Raw genomic sequence first — 27557 nt, forward strand, 5'->3', positions numbered from 1 at the left:
CGAAGATTCCTCGGACTGTGCGCATATTACCGACGATTTGTGAAAAAGTTTTCGCGCATCGCCGAGCCCCAGACCCAACTGACGACGGCAGACGTGCCATTTATATTTGAAGCGCCGCAAGCAGAAGCCTTCAAAGATCCTCAGCGTGGTTTACAGTGCCCACCGATCCTCGCAAAGTTTGATGAAACGCTGATACTGAAGTTCATAACGACGCAAGCAGCGTGGGCCTATAGGCGCCGTCCTTGTTCAAAAAAGCGACTGGCTGGAGAACGTCATCGCATACGCTAGCCGTTACCTTACCTATTCCGTGGCTAACTATTTGACAACTGAGGAGTGCCTTGCCGTCTTCTGGGCTACGTTGAAATTCCGCCCCTTAGCTTTTAGCCAGGAAACCCTCCAGTTGAACCTGGAAAATAAACTTATTGACTATTGTTAGCGATCACCACGCGCTGTGCTGGTTGCGAATTTGAAGGACCCCCTGGGCGCCTCGCTCAATGGAGTCTGCGCCTCCAGGAGTTGCCCGGACCCCTCAACTATGGTGTCCCTCCTAGCCTGAGTCGCTTGAGGCCGTTAACCCCCGTAAGCCAAACCAAACCTGTGGTATATAGCGGTCCAAAGTGCATGGTTGCAAAAAGCACTGGTATAATGATGTATCTGCAATTAAACTGCACTGCCTAGCTTAGTTAAAGCAATCCAGAACCTCCTTACAACTTACGTTTCATAATTCATTCACGTGTATGTATCAGTTCGTGAAAACTGTATCCACCTTCCTTTATATCCTGCCAGTATTCACTTTTGGCGTCAAAACTCAGAGCAAAAGGAGCAAGTTTGAAATTGCATTATAGTAGGATACAAAAAACAACAGTTCTTAACCCTGGGCCACGGTTCGCGGCGCACTGTATTACTCCTCTAGCCAATCAAAAATGTAAACGATATCTCTCTTTAATGTTCGACTTGATTAAAAAAGCCATGTATCAAAATCCTTGAGCTTCTGACTTTTTATTTTTTGTTAAGTTCCTGTTTAGGTGACGAGAGAAGGTTTAACAACGGACTACGTTTTTTTCGAGGTGGGATTCTGTGCACCGGTCCTAAATGTGGGCGGAGCTTCATTGCCCAGTATATTTGCAAAAAAAAAAAATTGAAGGAGTCTCAGACATCCAAAAAGAGCGGCATGAATTAGAGGACAAGCACGAGTGTAAATTTATCCAGGAGCCATCTGATGGGAATGGGCAACATTCTTCGAAGAAACGTTTGCAGTGGTCCCTCGTAGTGTGTGATGGTAACTTTTTCTTTTCCCTTATCCTGGCTCGCTTTGAAATGCACACCACGTATGACCCAGTGTCAGCTATGTAAGGACACTTTCTTTCCGTGGCATGTCCAGGCTGTTCCTCTAAAAAGATCAATTCACAAAAGCCCACTTCCTGCTGAACAGTGTATAGACAAGATATAATGGCCTAGCTGTGAGAGCTAAGGTAGTGTTCATTAAATGAGTTGCAGGTCCTGCCATCGACGTTGTACGGGAATTTGTGCGTGGCGTTTCTTGACGACAGCTGTCTTTGCACCATAAAAATTCATCCGCATCATCGTGTGCTTCGAGAATAATCTTTCTGAACATACAGCGCCTATTTTTGCTTTAATGCGATTACCTTATATTTTGCACGAAATTCAACCCCAACTGCCAAAAGGTTGCGAAAGTTTGCTACATTACAGCTTACAGAATAAACATATTATTACACTTTAATATAGACTGAATTATTCATGAGCCCTATCGGGAGCCAGCGCTGGATAGGTGGCGCGCCAAAAAATGACTCCCAGCGCCGCATATGGGCGAGGAGAGTCAACTTCCGGTAACACCACTCGTCTTTCCGTTGCGACTGCCTTTGTTGCGTGGTCGGGCACCGTTATTCTTTTCTTCAGGATCTATTTATGCAGTCATGGCAGCAGTGGTGTTGCGCTACGGGTTCAAAAAGATAGCCGGAATCGAGGACTATTTTCGTCGAGGTGTTCTGGAAAAGGGGAAAAAGCTGTGTGCCGCCAACTACGATTACGGCGTTGAAGAGTACTGCCCTGGGAATGATGTGGCTTCGGTGGTGACAGCGAAGTGCCACTCACAAGTGCAGCAAGACGAATATAACGTCAACATTAAGGTAAGCTTGTATTTCTTATTCTCCATCTAAGAATCGCATAAAAGGCGATGGTAGCTATGGTATGGTAGCTATGGCAGCTCGGAGCACACGCGTAGCGCTGCCCTGAAGGTCTCGCCACATGCAGGCTTCCTAATCTTAGCTTCTGGGGCGCCGCGCCGGCTTTCCTCAGGTTTCAGTTGGCGTTACGCCAGGGTGGTCGGAAAAGCCGTGCATCGAGGAAAAACGCGGAAACTTCCAGTTCAGCATGCACCGTGAATGGAACAGAAAAGAAAGTGCAGCGTTTTGTTTGGATTGCTTCGTTCATCTCTTTCGTGCCCTCGTATTCAATTCGGTTACATGGCGGGGATTTTTTCGTTACCATTTCGCTGTAAGGGCATTTCACCTAAGAAGTAAACATTGCTTAAATATTTTAGGTTCATTCGAAGCCACGCTTATCATAATTTTACTAAATACAAATTCCATCTGCTCTTTTTCAAGCTGTCGTCCCAGCGTCAGATATTCGGCGCGGCGTGTACGTGTAAAGCCGGCGTGGGCGGCTCGTGCATGCACGTAGCCGCTGTTGCTGTGTGCATCAGTGACGAAGACACGCCGTCATCGACTGATTTGCCTCAAGCATGGGGACGGCGAACTTCCAAACCTGACACTTCAAACAGGGAATCCATCGAGGAGCTATTTGGAGACAAGTTAGAAAGGCTGTTTTCATGTGGAATGAAGCACTGGTGAATGGCATACTGAATTTGAATGGTCTTTTCGGCAAGCGCTATGCGAGCATGTTACACACTATTATGCATTTAATGAGCACTCTGTGAAACGGCGTCACCGTTGTGTGCTTGTAGATTGTGTGTCTTAATATATTGAGCAAATAACTCTGGAAATGTGCGTCTAACAGAAACTATTATGTTTTGCAGAATATAGAAGTGCCTATACCGGTGGCAAGCACCTCAAACAGTCACTGGCACATATTCTGGACCACTTTCGAGATTTGAACTGCCCAATGAATGCCACAGTCAAGATTCAACTACAAGATGATGTTGAACGCGATGCCCATGATGCAGTGGAGGACATTATTTCTCAGGCAGCACTGAACGCTGACTTAGCGTCGGTTAAAGAAGTGCTGAACTGGGAGTATAAGTTGCGTCTGTGTGCTGCAGCACCAAGCGCGACACTGACGGCCCTAGAGATGCAGGTTTTTTCACCAAGGATAATGTGCTCCCCATCAGAAGCTGAAATGATGGCTGCGCAAACAATAATGCAGGGCCAGTGTGCACGGTTTGTAACTACACACTTTGGTCTTTGTTCTCACTTTCCTACTGCATGAGGTTTTAAGCAGCAAAGCTTGGGATCCAAGCTTACTTTACCTGACCTTGAATGCTGCCTACATGCAGACAATTTGTATGCAGTCTTTACATTGCAATAACTGTTATCTATTTAGATCCTGGTGACTTTCCTATACTATATCTTGGTATTAATTACTCTGCATGCAAATATTCTGCATGTAGTCTTTAGTTCTGCACCCGCCGTTGTGTCTTGAATGTGCACTTCCCTTGCTGTCCTTCCGCACTGCCTCTTTCATGCTTATGCCTACGTGCCAGCTGTTGTTCAGGTGCCAACCTGTGGTTACGCAATAAGGTGCGGCTGTTTTCCTTCCTACTTCATGAATTAAGAAAGTACAAATGTGAATCGCCTGTGCCATATATTTGAGGATGCTTGTTCCTTTCAAATTTATTAAAATTGTAACCACTGCCTCTTTTGAAACTGCAGGTGGCACGAGGAGTGATCCGTGCGTATAAGCAGTTCCGTAGCGCATCGAATTGTGACAGGGAAGAGCGGGCATTTGATTCCATTGTGCAGCAGCTGCGGAATGCAAAGACGCAGCGTGTCCCAGCCATCTTGTACGGTAAGTGCCCGATTCGATGTTTTTCTTTTGCAGATGATGCATTCAGTGTGACGTTCCTCTGGTCATTTACAGATTGGAACAATAGATGCATCACGTCGTCATGGTGCCGTTAATTGAATTAATTCAGTAGCCACAGCTTTTAAGCAGCTCAGAATCACACTGGGGTAATTTGCCAAAACAAATTATTGAATATTATTCACGCTCATGAACTTGTGAAAAGCCTAAATATTCATTTTATTTGCTTCCTGCAGGAACAGAAATGGAACCTGAGGCAAGAGCAGCTTTCCAGAAAAAAGTTCGCACCAGGGTGACACAGGTACGTCACCACATTTATTCTTAAGTGGCCACAGCCAGCCTATAGGTGATAGGGTGTGGTTTAATTAGCAGTTTCATTGCTGATGAAATAATTTCCTGGCATCTCGTTATTTGCGCACCCCCCTCTCCGAAGAAAAATACCTGAAGCTGTGTTTTAAAGGAATGGAGCACTAATTCTTTACAAAAGCAGACATTCATACCTAAACCCTTATGGACTCAAAGTCAAACAACCATACAGGAGTGAGCAATTGAAGTACACATTTCTTTAACCTTATGTGAGTCACTACAAGCGTCATGTTTTAGTCAAGCCGATAGATCATGCATGACATGGAGTTTAGGCATACACCTGTATCAACATTCATGTCCTTGTATTCAACAGCAACATAAGTTTTTTTTGCGTACATGCATGTGGGAAAAAATTACAACACCTGAGAAAACAAGTTGGTGTTTTCGTAATGGAAGCTGCGCTATTAATTGATGATTCATTATAATTTGTAGGTGGGCCTCATCGTACATCCTAACCAGCTCTGGTTGTGCGCGAGCCCAGATGGACTCTTCAAAAATTGCAATGGAGATCTGGTTCTATTGGAAATCAAGTGCCCGTATTCCAGGAGAGACAGCACCATCATCGATCCTGATCTCTGCGAAAGCTTTCGTAGCTATGTGGCCAACCACGACGGCTGTTCGAGGCTAGTATGCACTCATCCGTACTACTGCCAAGTGCAAGTGGCAATGTATGCCGCAAACACAAGCCATTGCTATTTTTTGTGTACACCAGCATACACAGCATCACAATTGTTGTGGAAAGAGACTAGACATTTCTGGCCAAAAGCATTCCACGTTTAGAGCAGTTCTACTATTCCTTTTATCTGAAACAACTTCTTGTATAAATAATCTTTAAGCAGCGCCAAACACAGGACGTAGTGGAAGAAACAACAGACGACACGAGCGCTATCTAACAACACAAGTTGTTAGTTAGCGCTCGTGTCGTTTCTTGTTTCTTCCACTACATTCTGTCTTTCGCGGTGCTTAAAGATGAACCTGGCCAGGTTTCTATTCTCGTTGTACAAATTATGTTTTTCATTGTGCAAAAAGCTGCCACTATGTAGAGTGTGCAGTGCATTGCAGCAGTAAAGGATGTACCAGCGACCCAGCTTTCAGAGGCGGTATTTTCTGCAGTCATTTCACGACTGCTTCAGCAATGTAAATACGGGGCAGACAAAAAAAACTCAGTCAAGCACAATGGACTGAATTTATTGCAGAAATGGCACACGGGTAAATAATGTGCAAGACAGGACAGTCTGCCGTTTTACCATTCATTTGATAGCTGGAATCTGTCGAGATGCATTTTTAAATGTTTTCTTGGTTTGTTTCCCATGGTATTCATGTGTGCGTCATTTCTGCAGTAAATTGACTTGATAGTGCTCGTCTCCGTTCAGTCATGGCTTGCGCTATTGATGCTCTGTGTTCTTTTATTTTGTTTATTTATTTGAAAAATCCTGCAGGCCAACAGTTTTCGCCCATGCAGGAGGTGTTATATAAACACGAAACCAAACAATAGTACAAGAAATGGCACAGGTGACAAAATGTCATTTTTGTGTGTCGGTTGCTTCATTGTGGTCAGTAGCTTTCGCAGTGCTGTGCGGTGTCTCAACTTGCTCATTGCTGCTTCCAGCTGTAACAGCCTGCAATCCAGAAGACCACAAATGGTGCATCATAGTAGTGTGGCTCAACTTCAGTAAAACGTGAACACAATGATATCACATATATGTGGATATAAAGCTTACACTGTTACTTTCTGGTTCCATGGCTGTTGGTTGCTGCCAGATGTCTTCATGGGAACTGTTTTTCCTGCCCTAAACAAACCAATGGCAACCAGTTTTCACAATTCATTCCTTCTGCCAACACTTTCTGAACAGAACTGTGACATTTGCGTAATAAACCATAATTATCTTCTACTACAGTAATCGGGCATGAAGTCACCACTCTGAAGATGTAAAATAATAATAATAATAATTGGTTTTGTGGAAAGGGAATGGCGCAGTATCTGTCTCATATATCGTTGGACACCTGAACCGCGCCGTAAGGGAAGGGATAAAGGAGGGAGTGAAATAAGAAAGGAAGAATGAGGTGCCGTAGTGGAGGGCTCCGGAGTAATTTCGACCACCTGGGGATCTTTAACGTGCACTGACATCGCACAGGACACGGGCGCCTTAGCGTTTTTCCTCCATAAAAACGCAGCCGCCGCGGTCGGGTTCGAACCCGGGAACTCCGGATCAGTAGTCGAGTGTTCATTTCTCGGGCTGTTTCTGGGTTGTAATTTCACTTATGGGTACTCCTAACAGCACCACAAGGGCCACCATGCAAGGATTTGCTTGTGCGCAGTGCAGTGCTGTAGTGTCTGCTGCTAATACTGCAACTGTTTTTTACAGTGTGCATACAATGCTTCAATTGTTGCAACCTATTCAGGCAAACTTTTTCTTTTAGCTGCACTGCTTGATTGAGACTCACGTAGGTGATTGCAGTGTGTCCCCGCCCCCCAAATAAAAAATGTCCTTAACTCACCCTATCTTCTGCATCCGGTTTTGCTACTCTGGAATCGGTGTAGCTGAAGTGTTCTGCATGGCTACTAGTTTGCAGTGACTGTGCGCCCTCCTTGGCTCTTGCTGCCCACCTGTACAGGTAAAGCAGAAACATAACCTTTAAAAGCACCTGATCGCAACGTGTCGGGTACTGACGCGTTGAGGCTCTCAAACTATGGTCAACAAAAACGAGCACGTTTTTGTAATTTGCCTGCATCGAAGTGTGGCCGGCGGGGCAGGGATCGAAACCGCGACCTTGGGATCGGCGCCGGGCGCTCAGCCGCTGAGCCACCGCGGCGGGTGAAGCACTGGTCTCAATGCGACATAAATTGCATAACCACCACTTACAGCAATAAACTTCTCTATCAGAATTCGGATGAGCCTTGTTTTACTCCACTCGTACCTCGAAAAATTAGATTTACGATCGCGTCGAGGCTTGTCATTTTAACTAATTATAAACTGCTCTCGCGTATTGGCTAAGTTTTCATTAAAAAGAAAACGACCTTACCTCTGGTATCGCTCAATTGGTACTGACGGATCGCAAGGAGGTGTACGGCGGTATGCAGATGGAAATATGGTTGGCACATAGGCGGGGTGGTGCGTCACGCTGCTTTTTTCGTTCCCGACAAAATGCTGGCTGCAGATTCTCGTTTTTGCTGTTGGCTGCCACGGTTTACCGTCCGGCGTGTCAAATAAATGCATTCGAAAATTATTCGCACCGTTATTTCAGCGATAAAATCAAATTTTAAACAACCGGGCATACCTGCCCGTCTGGCCGCCTGGGTCCAACGCTGCCGTCGCTCTTGCTCATACGGTGTTGAAGGGAAACAGTAAAATGAAATAGCGCTGTCGAAACCTTCTTGGTTGTGGCACTTAAAAACGCAGCAGTATCTACGGCCTCGGCGTTTTTTTTTTCTTTTCTTCTGCCCCATCGGCCGCAGCAACACGTACGCCAGGCGCCATTTTCGTCTGTTTGTGTGCCTGGAAGATGCGCGCCTGATCCGCCAGGGCGGCGCTGCATGTCGGCGAAAACTCCAGCGCTGGCTTCCCATAGGAACGGCATGCTGACTGCAAAGTACCGGCTTTCGCCATGCGCAGGTATCTAGAGGTAGCACATAATGGCCAAGATTTGGCCTAAGGCATTTTGATACCAACTGCTCAGTGGTCAGTGTGATGTTAAAGTCAGAGAGCAGGTGCGCGCCCTCTGTTGTTTCCTGCAAGACATCCCTTCACAGTTGGCTGGAGGATTGTATCCACGCTGTCCACAATGCATTCTCAGATCAAATTTTGTATTGCACGCATCACCAAATATATCACGAATAGCATATGTAGGCTGATCCAGTGCCTGTAATCTCTTTTGAAACGTGCATTTAAAGTGTTCTTCATGGTAACTAACACATGGAGCCACAATGTCTATAGATATCACTAGATCCAAAATGTCTACCAAACCTTGGATAACAGATTTTGAGCTAACTGAGTGTTCATCTAGTAGGGAAACGGCGCAAAATCACACGGGGGCACAGAAAGGTAAGACGAGATGCAGGCGCTGACTAACAACTGAAGTTTACTGCTCTGACACCTTGGTAATTATAGAGGAAACATCCTGCTCTCTTCCTGCTTGATTCCTGCTTCTGATCCCTGGATATCTGACTTTGTTCTTGTTTCTGATGCTTTCTGTACCTGCGTATTTACCGAGGTATCGGAGCAATAACTTAAATTGTTAGTCGGCACCTGTTTATCGTCTTACCTTTCCGTGTCGTCTGTGTTGTTTTGGGCTGTTTTCCTCCTACTAAAGCTAGCATATTCTGAGTAAAAAGAGCACGATTAGCATGTAAAAACATGCAACTTTGATGTCCCACTCTTAAAGACAAGCACTGTAAACCACATAAGCTACAATTCTTGCAGAATATTGTGCAAGCTGCGCGCATGGCACTAAAAATGACCCAGTGATTCGTAGACCTGGATAGACTAAATTGCGAATACTTTTGCAACAATCAGGGTGACTTATGTTTCGCTGCATCAAATTGACACCTCTCCCTTCTTCCCCTTCCCTCCGGTATAGAATAACAGGCGGAAAGGAGAAAAATGGCTCCTGTCGACGCTGCGACCAAAGCATCAGTGAAATTTGTCGGGCGTGTTTTCGGGCCGGCAAGTAGAGTTTTAATGCAACAGCATTATCAGCTTCGCTGGCCACTGCACGAGAGCACTAGGCTATCGCCGTGGTCGAACACGCTTCGTGTTATACTGCAACACACTCTAGCTGCGTGCATTGCTCATTGTCTTTTTTATCTGCTAATACTTCTATCAAACTAATATTCACGCTTCCAGCTATGCGGTGGTAGTGACAGAGAAATGTGCGCTGCATGCGTTGGCCTGAACATCGCTGTGGCAGAAACGCGGCACTAGAGCAGGACGCGTTGGCCTTGACAACATTGCTGCTGAGACGCGGCACTGAAGCATTGGACGCCAGCTGGGCCATTCGCGGCCGCGGGTTCGAATTCCAGCCGCGGATATTTATTCGATTTATGTTATTTCTTTATAACTTGACAGAAATCCACAAACACTGCAAGCATACAAACATCGCAAGATCTTGCTCAGGGTTTAAACATGAGAAAAGTGCTTTCGCACTAAAAGCGCCGCCTGAACTGGCTCATCACGGCGCTCGCTCTCTATGCCCTGGACGAATGTGCTGATGTATACTTTCAACAATATAATGTCCGCGGCGTCGGCTGCTCACTTCGAGACGCTGAGTGCGTACTGTTTGTTCAACCAAAGCGCTCGTTTGTCGGCGCTACACTGTAGCGCAAAAGTGCAAACACGTTTTTTTTTTCATATTTCGCGGGCTTTCTTTGAATGCTGGAAAAATTGGGCGCTACGAGATGCGTTACCGCAAAAAAACATGGCTCCAATCCACGCTGTGAAGGTGGATGGACAGCGAAGCTGTAAAACGACACCCAATTGCCCATCGCGACTTCACTTGAGAATTCACACACGTGCAACCGGAGACAAGTGGAATGTACTTGAGCTGTATGCTGTATGCCTGATTTTAAAGGAGATGTGCTGTTCGCATTCAATTTTAGCTTGGTGTTTTTTTGCTGACGACAACGATACGAAAACGCAACAGAAATATTTACCGAGAAACAGACGCGGGGAGAAGGAACGTGCTTCGCATTTTTTTTTGCAGGCGCCGTTATCATTCATTATGCGTTTTGAACTTCACACGAGGGCTTCGAATGACTTCAAACCATTTCGAAGCAGCTGCCAAACCTAATGTTTACCGGAACGCGTAGTTGCAATTGTCGGCACCGCGCGTCGGAAATATTCCTTCCGTTACCGCGCTGTTTGGATATATGTGAGACAGGAGTCATTTCCTTTCCTTAAAACAAATTTTTCATTTCATTTTCCTTTCCTAACGGCGCGATTCGGGTGTCCGCCGAGATACGTGCGACAGGTGTCATTTCTTCTCCTTACATTGTCTAACGGTCAAGGCGTCGCGCCGAAGGGACGATGGCGTTACGGGGACTCCTTGGCAACGCTGCAACACGCTGTCGCGCCCCGCTTTTAAAGACGAAGGTTAAGCATCCTGCAATTTTTTTTCACTTTTTATTATTTTAAGCCAGTTATGCCGACGCCGTTATCGTGCATTATGCAGTTTGAACATCATGGAATCGCAGCACTAGCAGACAAGGATACAGGGAGGACACAAACAGACACTTCCGCTGTTTGTGTCCTCCCTGTGTCCTTGTCTGCTAGCGCTGCGATTCCATGATGTTCGATCACTACAACTCGCCAAGCAACATACCCTGCAGCAAGGCGGAAATTTGGGCGAGTTGGTAAGTGTTCATTTTCGCTCTCAGCGCAACACGAACGGGACACAAGACGAAGGGTTAGCGCCTGTTTGTGCTAGTCCTTCGTCTTGTGTCCCGTTCGTGTTGCGCTGAGAGCGAAAATGAATACCCTGCAGCAGTTTGCAGCTTACACGAAGGCTTCGAATGATGTTAACCACTTTCGAAGAAACTGAAAACCTAATGTTTACTGGAACCGTCGGACGGTTGTTCCCACTGCATATAGAAATTAACTAGAAAATTTACGCAGCGCTTGAGATGCAGTAATATTTAAATGTGCTATGTACTAACTGACTAGACTTCACTAAAATTACGGTTTCTTTCTTGAAAATCAGTGCATTTTCGAGCGTGTTTTTCTTTAGCGTAGAGTTTTTTGCTTACGAGTCCACGAAAATTTCCTTGGGCGGTAGAGGTATACTGCTTCGCTGTAAAAACTATCTGCCATTTCTAAACCAGCTTTAAAAACTAACGAAACGCTCTTGGGCCTATAATGATTGCAAATTTTGGATAAATAATTTTACCTTACTAACTAAGCACAATTTCAAAAACGTAGGGTGCCTCAATGAACGCTGTACCGATTGCGCTATCAATGAATGGATGGATGGATGGATGGATGGATGGATGGATGGATGGATGGATGGATGGATGGATGGATGGATGGATGGATGGATGGATGGATGGATGGATGGATGGATGGATGGATGGATGGATGGATGGATGGATGGATGGATGGATGGATGGATGGATGGATGGATGGATGGATGGATGGATGGATGGATGGATGGATGGATGGATGGATGGATGGATGGATGGATGGATGGATGGATGGATGGATGGATGGATGGATGGATGGATGGATGGATCGATGGATGGATGGATGGATGGATGGATGGATGGATGGATGGATGGATGTCTAAGGCTCAACCCTATAAATTGGGCAGTGGCTCAAGCCATGATTCATAAAATTTTACTCATGTCTTGATTTTCGCCTCCAGCAAGATAACTTTCGCATGGCTATCTTAAATCTATTAAATTCCTAAAATATATTTTTGCTTCACTGTCCTTAAAGCCCCGATGATTTGAATAAATGAGCCCCGCTGCTTTTCCACTCTAGGGTGAAGCCCTTTACAGAAAAGTATAAAGTGTTCAGCCGTTTCCTCCTCTCCACAAGAACCGCACAGCGTGTCTATCTCAGGGTACCTGACTCGATATGTTTTAGTCGGCAAAACTCTTGTCCTGTCCTCGAACAACAAAAAGCTTCCCCTACAATTATCATATATCATGCAGCGCCACCTGACAGCAAACAATATGCTGTAGGATGTAACCGAGCTTCGGCGCGCTGCTTTTTTAAAAGCCTTTGCTCAAATTACGCGCAGTGCCCTGTATATTGACATTGTTGAAAAAGACCCACAAAAAGAAACAATTTCTGTCCTGCATGCAACACCAAAGATTAATGCACAATAAATCACAAGAAACAATATATTTTGTCCCAATATTCCTCGAGGACGCCAATTCAACTGGTTGTTCCTTATGCTTTGCATGTCGCACTCGTTTTTTTTTACGACACTCTCAGGGGCTCAGTTCTTTGCTGATTGCTGTGCAGTTTATTCGTCATGTGGTACGCACCAACGTATACGAGATCTATTTTAATAGCGTTTGAGCACGCACCCTTCCAGCCGTACGATGTAAGATGATGAGGAAGAAGAATGGCCGATCAGAATGAAGCTGCTCTTGCTAGCCCTCCGACGTCTTCTCTTGGACTGACGAAGACCGAGGGTTCACGAAGGGGTTCAGACCGCGTGGAGCCGCCCTACGGTGTTGGCGCCTTCCAGCTTCTCGCCCTGTTCAGCCTCACCATCGCAGGCGGAGCCTTTCTGCTCCACAACGAGAGTTTCAGGCTGACCGCGGTCGCCATGGACCACTGGTGCCGCCGACCACCGAACTTCACGAACGTTAGCGTGGCCAAATGGAAGCACATCGCCATACCGCTGGACGGGAACGGACAACACAGCCACTGCACTGTGCGTGATCCGCCGGATGGCGGGAGCATGGCTCGCGTGGTGCCTTGCACTTCGTGGGAGTACGACCACGGGACTTACGGCCACAACATCGTCAGCGAATGGAACCTCGTGTGTGAGAGACGATGGCTCATCGATCTCGCCAAGATGATCTACTCGGCCTCCGCCATGGTATCGCTACCTCTGCTTGGTGCGCTGGCGGACCGCGTTGGTAGAAAGCCCGTCATCTTCATCGCCGTGCCAGTGGTTCTAGCAGCCGGTGGTGCCGTCAACCTGCCAATTAACTTCCCAACCTTCGTGGCCGTGCGCGCCATCGTATCGATATCGACTAGCGCTCTGATGCCTCCGCTGCTGTCGCTTGTGTACGAAGTGTCGCCGGTCGAGAAAATCCCGGCGTACAATGTAGGGGCCTGGATGTTTTCAGTGCTGCTAGTTTCCTCTACCTTCACGGCTGTCACACTCGCCGGGGGTGGTTGGTCAACGGTGCAGTTCGGGCTCATGGTGCCAACAAGCCTTCTGATGCTGTTATACTACACCGTCGATGAACCAATGGCCTGGCTTTTGGCACACGGCGACGTTAAGAAAGCGCAGCGCGCCGCCTTACGCGCGGCAAAATTAAACAGAGCATGCACTGATAGTTGCCACGAATCTTTCGTGTGTCTTCTCTTAGCGACCAGTGGTGACTGCGCTCAGCAACAAACAGGAGTCCTCGTCTTGTGCTCCAAGCAGTTCCGGACTCGCACTGTGCTGTTGGCTTGCGGATGGACGGTACTGGCCTACTCCGTCACCACTGTCGTCTCCAACGATGTTCCCTTGAGTGACATCGCAAGCGTCATGTCCATGGTTCTCTCAGTCGTCGCTGGCGTCGTTGCCGCATTTTGCGTACCTTACGTCGGCTTCAGGTTTGTCCTGGTCGTTTCGGCGATTGCATTCAGCTTGTCATCTGCGCTTATGGCCAACATCTTCACGGTAGACGTGGCACACCTGCGTGACTCTCTGACGTTAGTGACACATGCGGCAGGAAATGTCGCTGTAATGATGTTCTTCGCTCCAGCAATGTTTTGCTATCCTGTTGCGGTGCATTGCATGGCAATAGGTGGTGGACTTGCGTGGAGTCGCCTGGGAGTCATTCTGGGTCAGTTGAGTCCGCTTGTTGTTGTCGGGCGTCGCGTTGAACTGCAGCTGACCGTCGCAGCCGTTGCGATGGCACTCTTCGCAGTCGTTGTCAAGCTGCTTCCTAACGAGGCCGACTGGAAGCGACGGCGCCCTCCAGCGGGAGTGAACCCTGAGGCTGATGGGACAAGCCAGGACGTGAGACAAGTTGGGCAGCAATCTTCGATGGCGATGCCACAATCACCAGTGCGCAAGTCACGGTCGAAGACACGATCCCCAGGCAAGCCTTCATCAAGACGGAACTCACTGCGGCGGTCGCGTTCCCCGATACCGACTGGCCTTTAGCCCGAGACACACTGCAGAATACGCTTCTACCGGGCACTGATCTTCTTTCATGCTGGTTTGTTTCCTTGCGTTTTCTGTTAAATACTCATGTTGAAACGCGAACGAGCCGTTGCGGAGCATGGACTATGACAATATGATGTTATTGTTTTTTTATTTCTTCGAAGTTCATACAATGTTTCAGCTACCTTGATCCCCAACACGAATCGCTTTAAACTGCAGGATGTAATGCACCAGAACTTTGAATAGCTTAACTCTTATAGATGATCCCGGTACCGGCACGCAGCACGGCTCCAAGACTCTGGCCATTGCACTTTGTGAATAAGCTTCTGGCGAACGATTACCCACATGTTGGGGCTTGTATGCTCTGTGTTATGCACGCGGATGCAGCTTTGGCCTGTTCGAGCGCTACTTACAGCCACTGCCGCCACCTTTAGCGCACGTTAATTGAAGTTGCGCAGGGCACTTAAAGCATATCATGTGAGGCTACGGTGTTTTTATGAAGTTGCACACGGCTGGGATGTCGAAAGCAAGCCCCAACAATGGCGAGGCTCTGCCCAGGATGTGGTCAGTGACAACTGATGCACTGTGCTTGAAAATGTGCAATTCCCATCGTAGTACTGTTTGAATTTTACGCTGGATAAAATTAATTATAAACTGTATTTACAATGACTTAAAAAGAACGCTTATGCTTAAAGTTCTGGCTGATTTCGTTAGAATTGTTTTAATTGCACCTAAGTTTCCTAGATTGCAACCATGTTTTGTGATTTTTTTCCTGTTTGTTGAAAGGCCGCAGTACTCGACTTTGTAAATTTGTCTGCCATGCTAGAGGAGACCCCATTTATCGGGAGTGGTTGTAGTCGCTCGTAAGTGTTGTACGTTGTTCGAGAGAGTTGGTGGTGATATAGGAGGCTGTTCTCGAAAGGTCGTAGTCAGCTTTAAAATGAGTACGGGCGACAGCCCTTATTGGTATTTTTGGGTTATCTGCCAATTTACGCCAAATGCTGGACGGGCACAGTGGAGATCACCTTCTCTGTGAACAATAAAACGCATGGCTTTCGATGCTATCAGAGCTGTCTAACTGCGGCACGTGGAACTTACACGCATGTGAGATGCGCTTCTAGTCACATCACCTTTCTTTGGCACGCACTTTCTTTGGACTGCATATCATCGGCTACGCACTTTATTACCCGTCACGGAGTAAAGGTCCTTTCACGCTTGCGAGTCGTAGAGGTTGCGCGACCGTCTTGGTCGAAAAGCGACAGTCGCAGGTTAATCGCACGCTGCTCGATTTTCTAGCTTTGCGACCGTGAGTCGCTAACCGCTAACCAACCAGCGGCGCCTCGGAAGTGAGCGGAAGCACGTTTCACTTCCGGCTTTTTGTGGCTGGTAAAAGTCAATACCGACAACTCTGGTTCCGAATGAGACCATTTTGGGAATGCGGCGCGCGGATCGCCCTGGCAAGCATGAACATCGGTACAGTCAAGCCGCGCAAGCAACAGCCTCTCGCACGCCCATTGTGACTCGCAAGTGGAAATGGGCTTTAAGGGGCACTGAAACGTTAGCCAAGGAGAATTTAAAAAGTGCCAAATACTGATAGAGACTGCATTATCTTGGCGCAGACATTTTTGATCTAGCATCAGAAGCATCGCCGATCAAGAATGGCCTCCATGTTTTCTCTCTCATCTCATACACCGGACAGAACGAGAAAAATTCGATTAGAGAGACCGGCATCACGCACACTAAGTTGGATAGAACTCAAGAAAAAGCAGCTTTTTACCTGCAAAGAACTACTCTTCAAACATCTGGCGTCGGCCAATTCTCGTGACCCTGCTAGTGTGACAATGCAGGGTTATGAGAATCGGCCGACGCCATTGGCTGGAAGGGGATCCTTTGAAGGGGAAAAGCCGCACTGTTCCTGAGTTGTATACGACTATAGCCCATGAAAGCGTCACCAGCCAATTAGGTTCGGTTGTTTACTTATTCTGCCACACAGTACAGGAAAGCGTGGAAAGACACGCCGGGTCACCCTGCCTGCCGTGCACCCCGCTTTCTTCGTATGCGGTTTTTGTCAAGCCAATGGGAGCGCATTACCTCTGACGTCACGTGCATTGCATGATGTCGTGTGCGGAGCTTCGCGCGAATTCTTGCACCGCGGGTTGATACGAGGTGCGAGAGCGGGAATTAAACAAAAATTCATTGTAAATTATCTGCTCATTTCTGAGGACTTTTATGTGGCACGTGTACACAGGGGCATTTACATACATAATGCATGTATGTTATAGCCACTTTCAGGACCGCATTTCGGTGACCTTTTAAGATAGATCGGGGTGCCGACACTGGCAAGTCGCAGTGCGTTTGGTAGCCACCAAAGAAGATTCGCAGGCTCTGGTATGTGCAGAAGAAGGAGACGTTCTAGGCTTTACTTTTCGTGCCATTAGATAAGGTATGGCGATATTTAAACACCTGCTATGGCGGCTCAGTGGTTAAGGCTCTCGGCTACTGATCCAGGTCACCCGGTTTGAACATGACCACGGCGCCGCGTTTTGATGGAGGCTAAACGCAAAATTCGCCCGTGGGCTGTGCGATGTCAGTGCACGTTAAAGATCCCCAGGTGATCGAAGTTATTCCGGAAACCTTCTCTTACGGCGCGGTTCGGGTGTCCACTGAGATATGTGAGACAGTTACTGTCATTTCCTTCCCCCATACCAATTTTTACTTTCAGACCTAAATTTTCAATTTCTAGGCTCACGCAGCGACGAAGGTAGCGCAGCTCTGCGCTGCCTGCTGCCTAAGCGCTACCTGCACACGGTAGCAGCACAAAAGGTGGAGAGCCGGCCTACTTGACAGGCGACGTAAGCCAAGTGAACGGAAGCGCAAGCAAGCTATTGAAACTGCTCATATCCCTGCCATTGGCTCATCTTCGACCGAGCGTATCGCTTTGGACGCTGCGCCTGTCTTGCGACCACCGCGCTAATCCTCCTGCTGTAGGCTCTTTTCCAGCCGTCACACGCACGCAATGTACCGCACACACGCAATAAATGAACGATTTTTTAGCAGTTCGGCATGCACATGACGGGTCGTTATCTAGACTTTTGCCTTTATTTGGCTTTTTTTGTGTGTCTTTTCGAGCCGACATGTCGTGGGTGTTGAGAGACGCTCTCCGGTATCGGTGCGCGAGCTTTTCGAGTGCGCAGGTGAGCTCATGGCGCCTCCTCGTTCGATATAACTGAGTGGAGTGGCGAAAGTTGTTCGTTTTATCTTCTACGTGTTGCCATTGTCATAATTCACATTTTGACGGTAGCACCACCGCCTTTCGCAATAAGAAAACGTGCGTTACATCTGCAGAGAATTATGGTGACGTCATCAAGCGACCATAGTCTTTGGCGTAACCCGGACCTTTGTGGATTCAGCGTCTGTGGAATCACCGTTCGGACGGGCCTTTTTTTTATTTCACTGTGCGCAGCCTGTGTCCATCTCTAACTATCACGACGACACTAATGCTTTCGCCTTCACTGCGCGTAAGCAACTTTGGGTCCCTCTGAATTTTTTCATCGACTCCGCCGTTGAACCACATTTGTTTGGTTCTTCAACTCTTACAGCTTTCAATGAAACACGAACGCTAGCAGGAAACAAAGCTTTCAGCCAGCGTTGGTGTTTCACATGGCGCCGTTGAGGTGGTGCTGCTGAAAAACTTCTTAATGCTTAGAAAGAGGGTTTGGAAGTCAGAAAACCCCCGGTACATGTCTGTATCCTTAGTCTGGGACACCGCACGGCGAGGCCCCGTCTCGCGCCCGCTTTACCAGAGTCCTTTGGGACCACTGTGGAACAGTTGACGAGGCCAGTCTTCCATGCCTCTCGGATAGGAGTAGCGGAAAGAGGAGGTTCATTATCCTTAGTACATCTCCACACCATGTGAACATTATCGCAATCTCTCCACAGTGCAGGCAACGGCAGGACAAAAAAGAGTTCCTGTCTGCACGCGCCGCTGAGTTCGCTCCTCCGCCTAACTCAGCCTCTTGGCAGTGGCCGGGTAGAGGCGGTGGCTGCGCAGTAATGGATTAAATTTCTCGGTACCGCAGAAACGGTTGATGAGCTTCTGAGGCAGGAGATCTAGGTTCAGGAACCCGGTGTGTAAGCGCTCGGGCGGCCGCAAAAGCGAACATTTGCCTCGTAGACCCAGGTGGCCAGGAGCCCAGACTATGTCTGAGTTGGATCGGCGGCAGGCCGTCTTAGAATTTGGGAGGCCACCGGTGATATTTACCCTGCAAGATAGTGTTCACAGGGCTGGCGAGAGTCTGTGATAACCGTTCTCGATTTTGGATCCATGACAGCGAGAGCTATGGCAACTTGTGCTCGCGTTGAATTTGGGGCCCCAAAGGGTAGCCCATCGAGATTCATTCCGCTGTGGACTGCGGAAGCCGTGCAGAATCCCGCGAGCGACGGCCCTGTGATGTCCACGTCGTGGACGCCCTGTTGAGATCCGTACTGCATGCCTCTCAAGCGTGCGAGCCCGCGCTTGTCGACTGCCTTTGTGTAAAGTAATGTCCATGTTACGTGGGAGCGGAGCGACCCAGAGCGTATGGCGCCACAGCTCCGGGATGTTATGCGTCCTCTCTCGTATGCATATGTGTTTGATATGTAAGCGGTCTAGGAGGCGGCGCCCAGGAGCCGTCTGCGAGAGCAGCGTATATTGGCTGTCGAGTTGCGTTTCCCGCAACTCCTAATCAGAGTTTAGCATCCCTAATGCCTTCAGTTTGGCGTTGGAGGTAGCCACCAGGAGGTCCAGTGCTCGCTTTGTCGTCTTCATGATAATGGTGTCAATGCGCTTGTCTTCGTGTTTGGTTGTGCGAAGGTACGGCGCGGCGTAAAGAATCCGACTGGTCAAGAAGGCATTAGCGAGCCTCTGCGCGTCCCTGTCCCAAAGACCACCCCGCTTGTTGGAAACGTGATGGACCATGCACCCTACCTGTTCGCCTACGCACTTGAGATTCGCTATGGTAGAGTCCGGCCTAAGCCTGTTATTGGTGAACAGACCCAGGATCCGGAATTCTGCCACTTCCGTGACGTGTGTAGAGACGCTTTATCCTTGTGATTTGCCCTGGTATATAAAAGCTCTGATTTTGCTGGAGCACATTGGAGATCAAGTCGGCAGCATACGCATCGACTATGAAGGCGGCCTGCTGAAGGCGGTCCTCCATCTCCCAAAGGCTCCCCTCGGTGGTCCAGATTGTAATATTGCGTCTGTGTAGAGCGCGTATTTTATGCCCTCCGCCTGAGCCAGTTGGCTAGGGAGGTGCATCATAGCGATGTTGAAAAGGAGCGGCGATAACACCGCCACCTGTAGTGTACCCCGCGTACCCATAGTGTATGGGCCATATTCCTCGTCCTCGATCCGGAGGAGTGCCTGACACGCAGAGAGAAAGTCTCTTGCATAGGCGAAGACTTTTGCCCCGCAGTGGGTGGTAAAGTTAGCTACCATGTTTAACATTGTCAAAACCCCCCTTAAGTTCGAAGGCGAGGGTGGCCTTGCCATTTTGTTTCATGAATGTGGGTCGTATTATGTCCCTGTGAAGCGGGAGGAGGACGTCCTGCAAACGGGCTCTTAGCCTTCATGTATGGAGAGAGGTGGTCCCTACCATCTTCTCCATCACCTTTCCCACACACGAGCTCAGTGAGATGTGTCTCAGGTTGTCCGCAGTAACGGCTGTACCGGCTTTGGGGCTGGAAGTTAATTATGCATCAGTATTGCCACGCTGACGCCAATCAGGCAGTTATGCGTCTTTCCTTAAATCCAGCGGAGTGCCGTCTGCGAATAAGACAAGACTGGAAACTAGGAACTATATACAGTCTTGTTGTTGGTATGATTGAATTAAGGAACGAAAGGAAAGTGCACGGGCCTGCCCACAGGCTCGAGCATCTTGTTCACGGTCTAAACATTCTCTTACCTTTCGACCAAGGAAGGCGCATATTTGGCTCTCTCTACAGGTGCGGGCACTTCAACTGCACCGTGAGAAGAACATGTTATGAGGGCGAGTGAACGCGTAAAGCGTGTTTGACATGCAAGCGCAAACGGCAGCGATCCTGTCGCCGCGACGTTATAACGTGTTTCGACCCGTCGCGGCGACTCGTCGGCCAGAGCGAAGGGGTTCGAACAGGTTGGAAATTTTCGCAGCGACAGCGTGATAGCTCCGCCCTCTGCCCAATGACTGCACGGCGGAAAAGTCACGTGACAAGAGGAGTATTCATGCGAGAGAGGCAATGTTTCTTTACTACACAGGCTTCTGACACGCACGCATGAATTAAAAAAAAATATGATTGGCATCCCAAAATTACACATCAAAACAAGAACTGACTCCCCCTGGTTCACAAGAGATGTTAAGAAGTGTCTAAACAAAAAGAAAAAAGTGTACCGTAGAGCTAAGGAAGTCAACTCTGACAGCGCCTGGCAACAGTACAAAGACGTATCTGCTACGACCAAAATCGCCATAAAGAAGGCTAAAAACAAATTTTTTAACCACACTTTACCCGACTTGTTAAGAACCAACCCTGCAAAATTCTGGCAAGTGATAAACCCTAAGGGCAGCCATCCATCAGAACCAATCATTATTAGCGCAGCTGGTGTTGCCCGAGCTATTGAGCGACTTCCACTTAATTGTAGCCCTGGTCCAGACGGTATCAATACCAAACTTCTTAAACTTACCGCGCACGTGTCGGCTGCCTTACTAACTTTAATATTTCAGCAGTCTTTAGATACAGGATGCATTCCCGATGACTGGAAAACCACAAACGTCAGCCCAGTTTTTAAATCCGGTGATAGCACGTCACCGGAAAATTATCGCCCCATATCACTAACATCGATTTGTTGCAAGTTGCTTGAACATATCCTCTACTCAAACATAATGGCCCACCTAAACGCCAATAACTTGCTTATTGCTAACCAGCATGGCTTTAGGCAAAAAAAGTCCTGTCAAACACAGCTATTTGAGCTCTTAACAGATCTTCATGAATCGGTACACGAATTAATATATACTGATGCCATATTTATAGATTTTTCAAAAGCTTTCGATCGCGTTCCCCACATAAGACTAATGAAGAAAATTAACAACCTACAACTGCACCGCGATATCACCCAATGGATCGGAGAATTCCTAAGTAATCGCTCCCAAAGCGTCAAAATTAAAGAGTATTCATCGAGCAGTTCACGAGTCATATCGGGAGTCCCACAGGGATCCGTTTTAGGGCCATTACTATTTTTAATTTACATTAATGACATAGCATCTAACATATCATCTAACGTGCGACTGTTCGCTGACGACTGCGTAATCTATAGAAGGATAGTCACCCCCCTTGATCCAGTTATTCTACAGACCGACTTAGTGCGCCTAAATGAATGGTGCCAGCTATGGCAGATGGAAATTAATATAAAAAAACAATGTTGATGACCTTTTCCACGCGCACTAATATACCTTCTAATGTCTACACAATTAATGAGAATACAGTTGAAAGAACGGATTGTTTTAAGTACCTAGGTGTTTATGTCAGTGCTGATTTAAGCTGGAACACCCACATAAATCACATCACAAACAAAGCATTTAAGAAACTGGGACTCATCAAACGTCGTCTATATCTTGCCAACCCCGAGACAAAGCTTCGCGCGTATACTACACTCATAAGGTCAGCTTTAGAATATGCATCTTTAATATGAAGTCCAAGTAGTGTTTCATTAATTAACCGTCTTGAGTCTGTGCAAAATAAAGCTGTGAGGTTCATCCTTTCTTCATACTCACCGTATGAAAGTGTGTCTTTATTGAAGCAAACTATCAGTATTCCCGACCTTATCACTCGACGCAAGTTCTCTCGTTTATCGTTTTTTCATTCCTTGTACTACGATGGCTCCCCGTTCACAGCTGATCGCATCGCCCCTGCCCATCATGTTTCATCTCGGTCTGATCATTCCCACAAAGTGCAACCCATCTTCGCACGAACACTGAAATATCAAACATCACCCTTACTATTATCTATGGCAGAGTGGAACTCGTTACCGGCTGACATAGTTTCTGAAACTGAGTTATCACATCACATTTTCAAACAAAACTTTCATCGCACCTTGGCCTACAAAATTCACCGTGATATTTTCAGTATTGTTGAAGCATTAAGTCTTATACGCTCAACCTATGTATCTTTCAGCAACTGCAGTGATGTGTACTTGCAATTTGTATATATAGTTATTCTTTGTATTTGTTAACTACTGTGTGCCAATAATCTGTATTGTGTTGTTTTCATGCCCTCCCCCCCTATGCAATGCCCACTTGGGTCTTTAGGGTATTTAAATAAATAAATAAAAAAATAAGAAGCAGTTGATATTTAACAAACAAGAGTTCTTTATTGCTTAACAAAATTTGAGCAATCTTGGAAGAATAATGCATGACATTGTCCATGTTGATGGTTGCAAACCGCCGGAACCAACCGCGAGCTCGTATGCTTTGCCAGCAACACTGCGATTCGCAGCGGCAGTAAACGCTCTGGAGCGACGCATGTGAAACGGAACTTTGCGAAAAGCATCGCTGCGCCGAGTCGCTGGTAGCTCAGTTCGCTCAGTCGCTTGCATGTGAACCGCCCATAACGCGATACTATGGCGAACCGCCACACTGGCTCAGTGGTTCGCGCGCTCGGCTACTGAGGCGTTGTACTCTGGTTCGAAACTGACCGTGGAGACCATGTTTCGATGGAGGCGAAAAGCAAAACATTAGCTCGGGTTTAACCCTAACCAAACTGATGTGTGACGTGCGAAAGCGCGATGATGTTATGGTGACGCCACAAGCTGCACTATAGCAATGAAATGGCGCAAACCTCAATGCTGTGAACTACTTTTTCGGCGCTGACCCGGAAAAAAATTTTGAGAACTACCGGGTGAGATATGGAAGTCACCATTGTGTCAGACACGTCAATTATGGCAGAGATCGAGTTTCGAAAGAATCGGCCAACTTTAAATTTCGGGGGTAACCCTGGCCAAATTTCTGGAAATGACTCGGACAAAATCTGGAGGTTGCCATCGTGTCGGGCACAGTCAATCATGAATGAACATTGATTTTTGTAAAAAAAAAGTTTTGACCATTTTTAGAGTAAAAGGAAAGCGCAGTTCTTTGTGACGTGAGCAAACGTCGATTTTCAGTAATTACCATCCCCGACCCAATGCACCAGTTGCGTAAAACTTGCATGCATCGGTTTATTTTACTTTGATCCCGTGTATCAGCCACTATGGAGTAAATTAAACAATCGTCGCCGAAAAATTTGTTTCTACAGGCAATTGAACAACACAAGGATTAGCGTTTATATAAATAAAAAGCAACAACGATCCCAGCACTGTCCCTTGTGGAACCCTGACAAAACTTCTTGTGAATTCGACATGCAGTTCTCAAGTCGTACGGATTGGACAAAAGCAGTCAAATAGGCTGCAAGCCAGATAACAATACCCGAATCAATACCTGTGTCCGAAGTCTCAAAAGCAATTTCCTCTGCGGGGCCTTATCGAATGACTTAGCGAAATCTATGCAGATAGATCTATGCAGAACCTTTCGTCTATTTGTTGCGGGGTATCTAAAGCTAAGTACAAATCATGAACCGTTTCAAATTGTTGTGAAACAGTGGAAAAACCATTGCGAAGTCAATGTTGAGACGAACAGAAGTAGTTATTCGCCTCAAGGAAAAGAATATATTTTGCTATTGCATGCTCTAAAACCTTAAAAATCACAAAAGTGAGCGACGTTGGCTGATAGCTGCTGCCTTGAGCTTGATTGCCGGATTTAGGAACAGGAAACAAAATAGCGCTGCGCTTATCTTTACGTAGTGAACAGGTTTGCAACGACTTTTCAAAGTTTATTGTTAGATAAAATGAGGCCCTTCCAGCATGTCGCCGCCAAATTTAATTTGGGATCCCTTCTTGTCCGCTTGTTTGTTTCGCGTCAAGCAATTTCTGGTTAATGCCCGCTTAAGCGATTTCTAGAAAGCCCATGGCACAAGCGCCCAAAGCAGCGAGTTCACTGTTTCCATGATCTGTTGTTTTCTTCGTAAATAGTGATTGGAATAACACACTGAAACAGTCCGCAATAACTCTTTTTCTTGATCATTTCATGCCTGGTGTTTATCCGGTATATTTCTCCTTTTTTATTGCTAAAGTACCTGGAGAATTTCTGTGGCAAAGTCTTCGGAAACCCATAAAGCGTGTCGGTAAAAACTTTTGGTTGGATTTTTAAAAGCTATTTTCAGTTTTAAACGCAATTTGGACATTTCTGCTGCGTTTTGTTTCTTTTTGCGTAATAAAGCCGCCGCGGTGGCTGAGTGGTTATGGCGCTCGGCTGCTGGCCCGAAAGACGCGGGTTCGATCCCGGCCGCGGCGGTCGAATTTCGGTGGAGGCGAAATTCTAGAGGCTCGTGTACTGTGCGATGTCAGTGCATGTTAAAGAACCCCAGGTGGTCGAAATTTCCGGAGCCCTTCACTACGGCGTCTCTCATAGCCTGAGTCGCTTTGGGACGTTGAACCCATATAAACCAAACCAAACCATCTTTTTGCGTAATCTTTTCATGATGATTTTTGTGGATAATTTCCCGAGTTACCGATGGGCTATATACATTTACTTTTTTTCTTGTATTTTAATAGGAGTAGGAATACATGAATCTACGCAATGTTTCACGACATTCTTGAAAACGCTGCCGTAACTCCTGTACAGCTTTGTCAGCTGACGGAAGCTCAAACTCACTGAATGATGGCTTTAAAACCGCAACTATTGCTGTATCGTCTGCCTTAGAGTAGTATTTTATCAATTTAAGAATAGATGGTTGCGGTGATTGTGTGTGCCAATTGGTATATCAAAGGATACGATTTTCTGGTCCAATATTCCCAGCTCCACTGGGGCCGTTCTATCAACTGTTTTGTGAGATAGTAACAAAAGGTCTAATAATGACTGTGAATACGAAGTTTCTAGTGTATTTTCTTCCACAATCTGCCTTAAATTATGAAAGTAAATTCTAGCAACTTTTCAGCACTCGAGGCTTCCGCGTGGCCGGACGAGAAACTTTCAAATTTCTGTGGGGTGGAGTGAAGTCTCCAGTCATTATGAGTCTCATGCTATCATTCAAATTAGCACACCAAAAAAAACGTTCAATTCGTATAGGAACTAAGGCAGCAGCAGGACTGCGGTAAATACCTCCTACTATGAACACGTCGCCAGCTGATGTTATCTTGCACCATACTGCTTCTGACAAGCCAAAGTCCATTCTTTCGGCCCTAACTGATGGTTTGACAACCAAAGCTGCGGCCCCACCCTTTGAGTCCCTATCCTGTATATATTTGAACATTTTTATACCCAGCGGGAGGGGGGAATACAGTCGTTTGGAATTGAACTATTCAACCACGTTTCCGTAATAGTATTTATGCAGACTATGAGACAGTAATAGCAGTTTGAGCTCTATGACTTTATTTAAAACACAGCAGGCATTCTGCAAAAGAATACTTAGCTATGCCTGCTCGTTAGAAGCGTCTTCAGGTGTACTACTAGCTGCAGAGAGGCCATGCTGGGCAGTTTTAAACCCGCTCTGCGGTATCTCCCAGCACTCACTTTGCCTTTGGCTCCTAATGGAAAGTTTTTGTTTTATTTTCATTTTTTCATAATTGAGTGAAACCTTCACACCATTGGCTCTTTCCGCAGCAGTACTTTCCAATAGTCTCTTTTCTACTTCTACGGTATTTGGTGTATAATAATTACTGACTGAGAAAGATGATCTCTTCAGTTAGGAGCAGCTTTTCATCACGCGCTCTTTTTCTTTGTATTCATAGAATCGCTTGATGAGCTGTGTAGTTTTCATAGTTTAGCCCTGGCCAAGCGAAGTATTCTTTGCGACGTCTTCCTCTTAACTCCGAGCTTGTCCTGAAATACCTAATCAATAAATGGTTTGCCGAACTATCTTTGTCGGTTTTTGTATTCTGCCAGTGTTTTTTTTTTTTGTCTTGTAACCGCACAGTGCCCCCAAAATTTTTAGCCTCCAGATTTCATTTCTTGGATTACATCGAGTGAAGCTAGCTTGTCTGTCTTTGCATTGAGTACGCAGATCTCAGTCTTAATGTCACTCAAACCACTATCAGTCGTGGCCTGATTACGTATACGATCATGCACCACTCTTCGGTGGTCGTGGGTTCATAATTTTCTTAAAAATCACCCGACATTATGAGCAGTAACACTGACCAACCGTAAAAAAAATATCTGGTAACATCTACGAGAGCACGGGAGGACTAACAGAAAACTATTGCCGCTATGGAAGCATGGTAATTCATATTGACAACCAACATGCCAAAGCAGCAGTAGCGGCTTTGGCACGGTGTCCACTGGTGATGTGCTGTGCCCACTGAAGGGGCCCGTGTCTCGTTGTTTCTTTATTGCAGTTGGTGCTGGTGACGTCACTCCACGTTGCAGGTGATTCAAGAATGGATCAGTAGCAGTTCCGTCGGCGAGATGATGCGGCAAGAGTGGCGTCCGGTCGGTGTCGATGTCGACAAAGCCAAAGCGAAAAAACAGGGCGCGACCTGCACCAGAAGCAGTAGCGGCTTAGGGATGCCGTCCACAGGCCAACTAGCGTGCCCCCTTCGTGCCTCGCATTAGTAAACTGTGCGTTGGAAAAAAGATGACGTCTGACCAGAAATTTTCTTTACTATCTTCAATAATTATGCCTATTTAAACCAAAATTGCCAATATTATCCTGATGGACCTCGAGAAACTGCTGGTTGGCGACGGAAAGTAACAAACCATGAATGCTCATCAGAGCGCCCCAGTGTTTCATAGTTCTGGAAATGTGAAAATGTGGGAGCCCAGTAAGTACCCCAAGGGCGCTTAAGCTGCTAAACAATGTGTTTCTCTTTAAGACGTCCGAGCCGGAGAGATGCACATTATACTGTTCACGCGGAGGAGGGCATGCAAATGTGTGAATGGGAACGAGATGCCATAAATGTAAACAGCTTCCAGAGAAGGTCTGAACGTCGCTGCAAATCCTTGACCGTGTGACTTCATCTCGAGTTGAATAAAACTAAGCGGGCTAAGCGGGATTAAACTAAGGAACTAAGCGGGAATAAATTAAGCGGGCTACACATCCGGCCGCTTTAATGATCATTAAATAGCACTAACTGATGGTCGCTCTAATGACTGGGTTCTTCATGATAAAATGCGTACATGTATAAGAAAATTGAAGTCGGAAGTAATATGTGCGTTCGAGGAAATGGTGACGCGCCATCAGCGCTATACCGCATT

The 27557-nt window shown here is 46.8% G+C and overlaps 2 protein-coding genes across 7 annotated transcripts; both read left to right on the forward strand.

The window, feature by feature from the left end:
* The first annotated feature begins 1873 nt into the window (after nt 1–1873).
* LOC144097395 (uncharacterized) lies at nt 1874–26855 on the forward strand. 6 transcript variants are annotated; one of them, XR_013307000.1, is made up of 4 exons: nt 1874–2147; nt 2625–2830; nt 3909–4044; nt 4858–4990. XR_013307000.1 is itself a non-coding variant. In XM_077630125.1 (4 exons), the coding sequence occupies exons 1-4, from the start codon at nt 1935–1937 to the stop codon at nt 26750–26752; spliced, it is 468 nt and encodes a 155-aa protein (XP_077486251.1). In that variant the 5' UTR covers nt 1874–1934; the 3' UTR covers nt 26753–26855. The 6 variants fall into 6 exon arrangements, 5 of the variants coding, with proteins under 5 accessions (XP_077486251.1, XP_077486253.1, XP_077486250.1 ...); XM_077630125.1 differs by lacking the exons at nt 2625–2830; nt 4858–4990 and adding exons at nt 4296–4360; nt 26699–26855; XM_077630127.1 differs by lacking the exons at nt 2625–2830; nt 4858–4990 and adding exons at nt 4296–4360; nt 6035–6172.
* LOC144096839 (beta-alanine transporter-like) lies at nt 12493–14262 on the forward strand. Its single transcript, XM_077629696.1, has one exon. The coding sequence runs from the start codon at nt 12493–12495 to the stop codon at nt 14260–14262; it is 1770 nt and encodes a 589-aa protein (XP_077485822.1).
* Nucleotides 26856–27557: the final 702 nt, after the last annotated feature.

This window comes from Amblyomma americanum, chromosome 7 (genome assembly GCF_052857255.1).
Source record: "Amblyomma americanum isolate KBUSLIRL-KWMA chromosome 7, ASM5285725v1, whole genome shotgun sequence".
Lineage (NCBI taxonomy): Eukaryota > Metazoa > Arthropoda > Arachnida > Ixodida > Ixodidae > Amblyomma > Amblyomma americanum.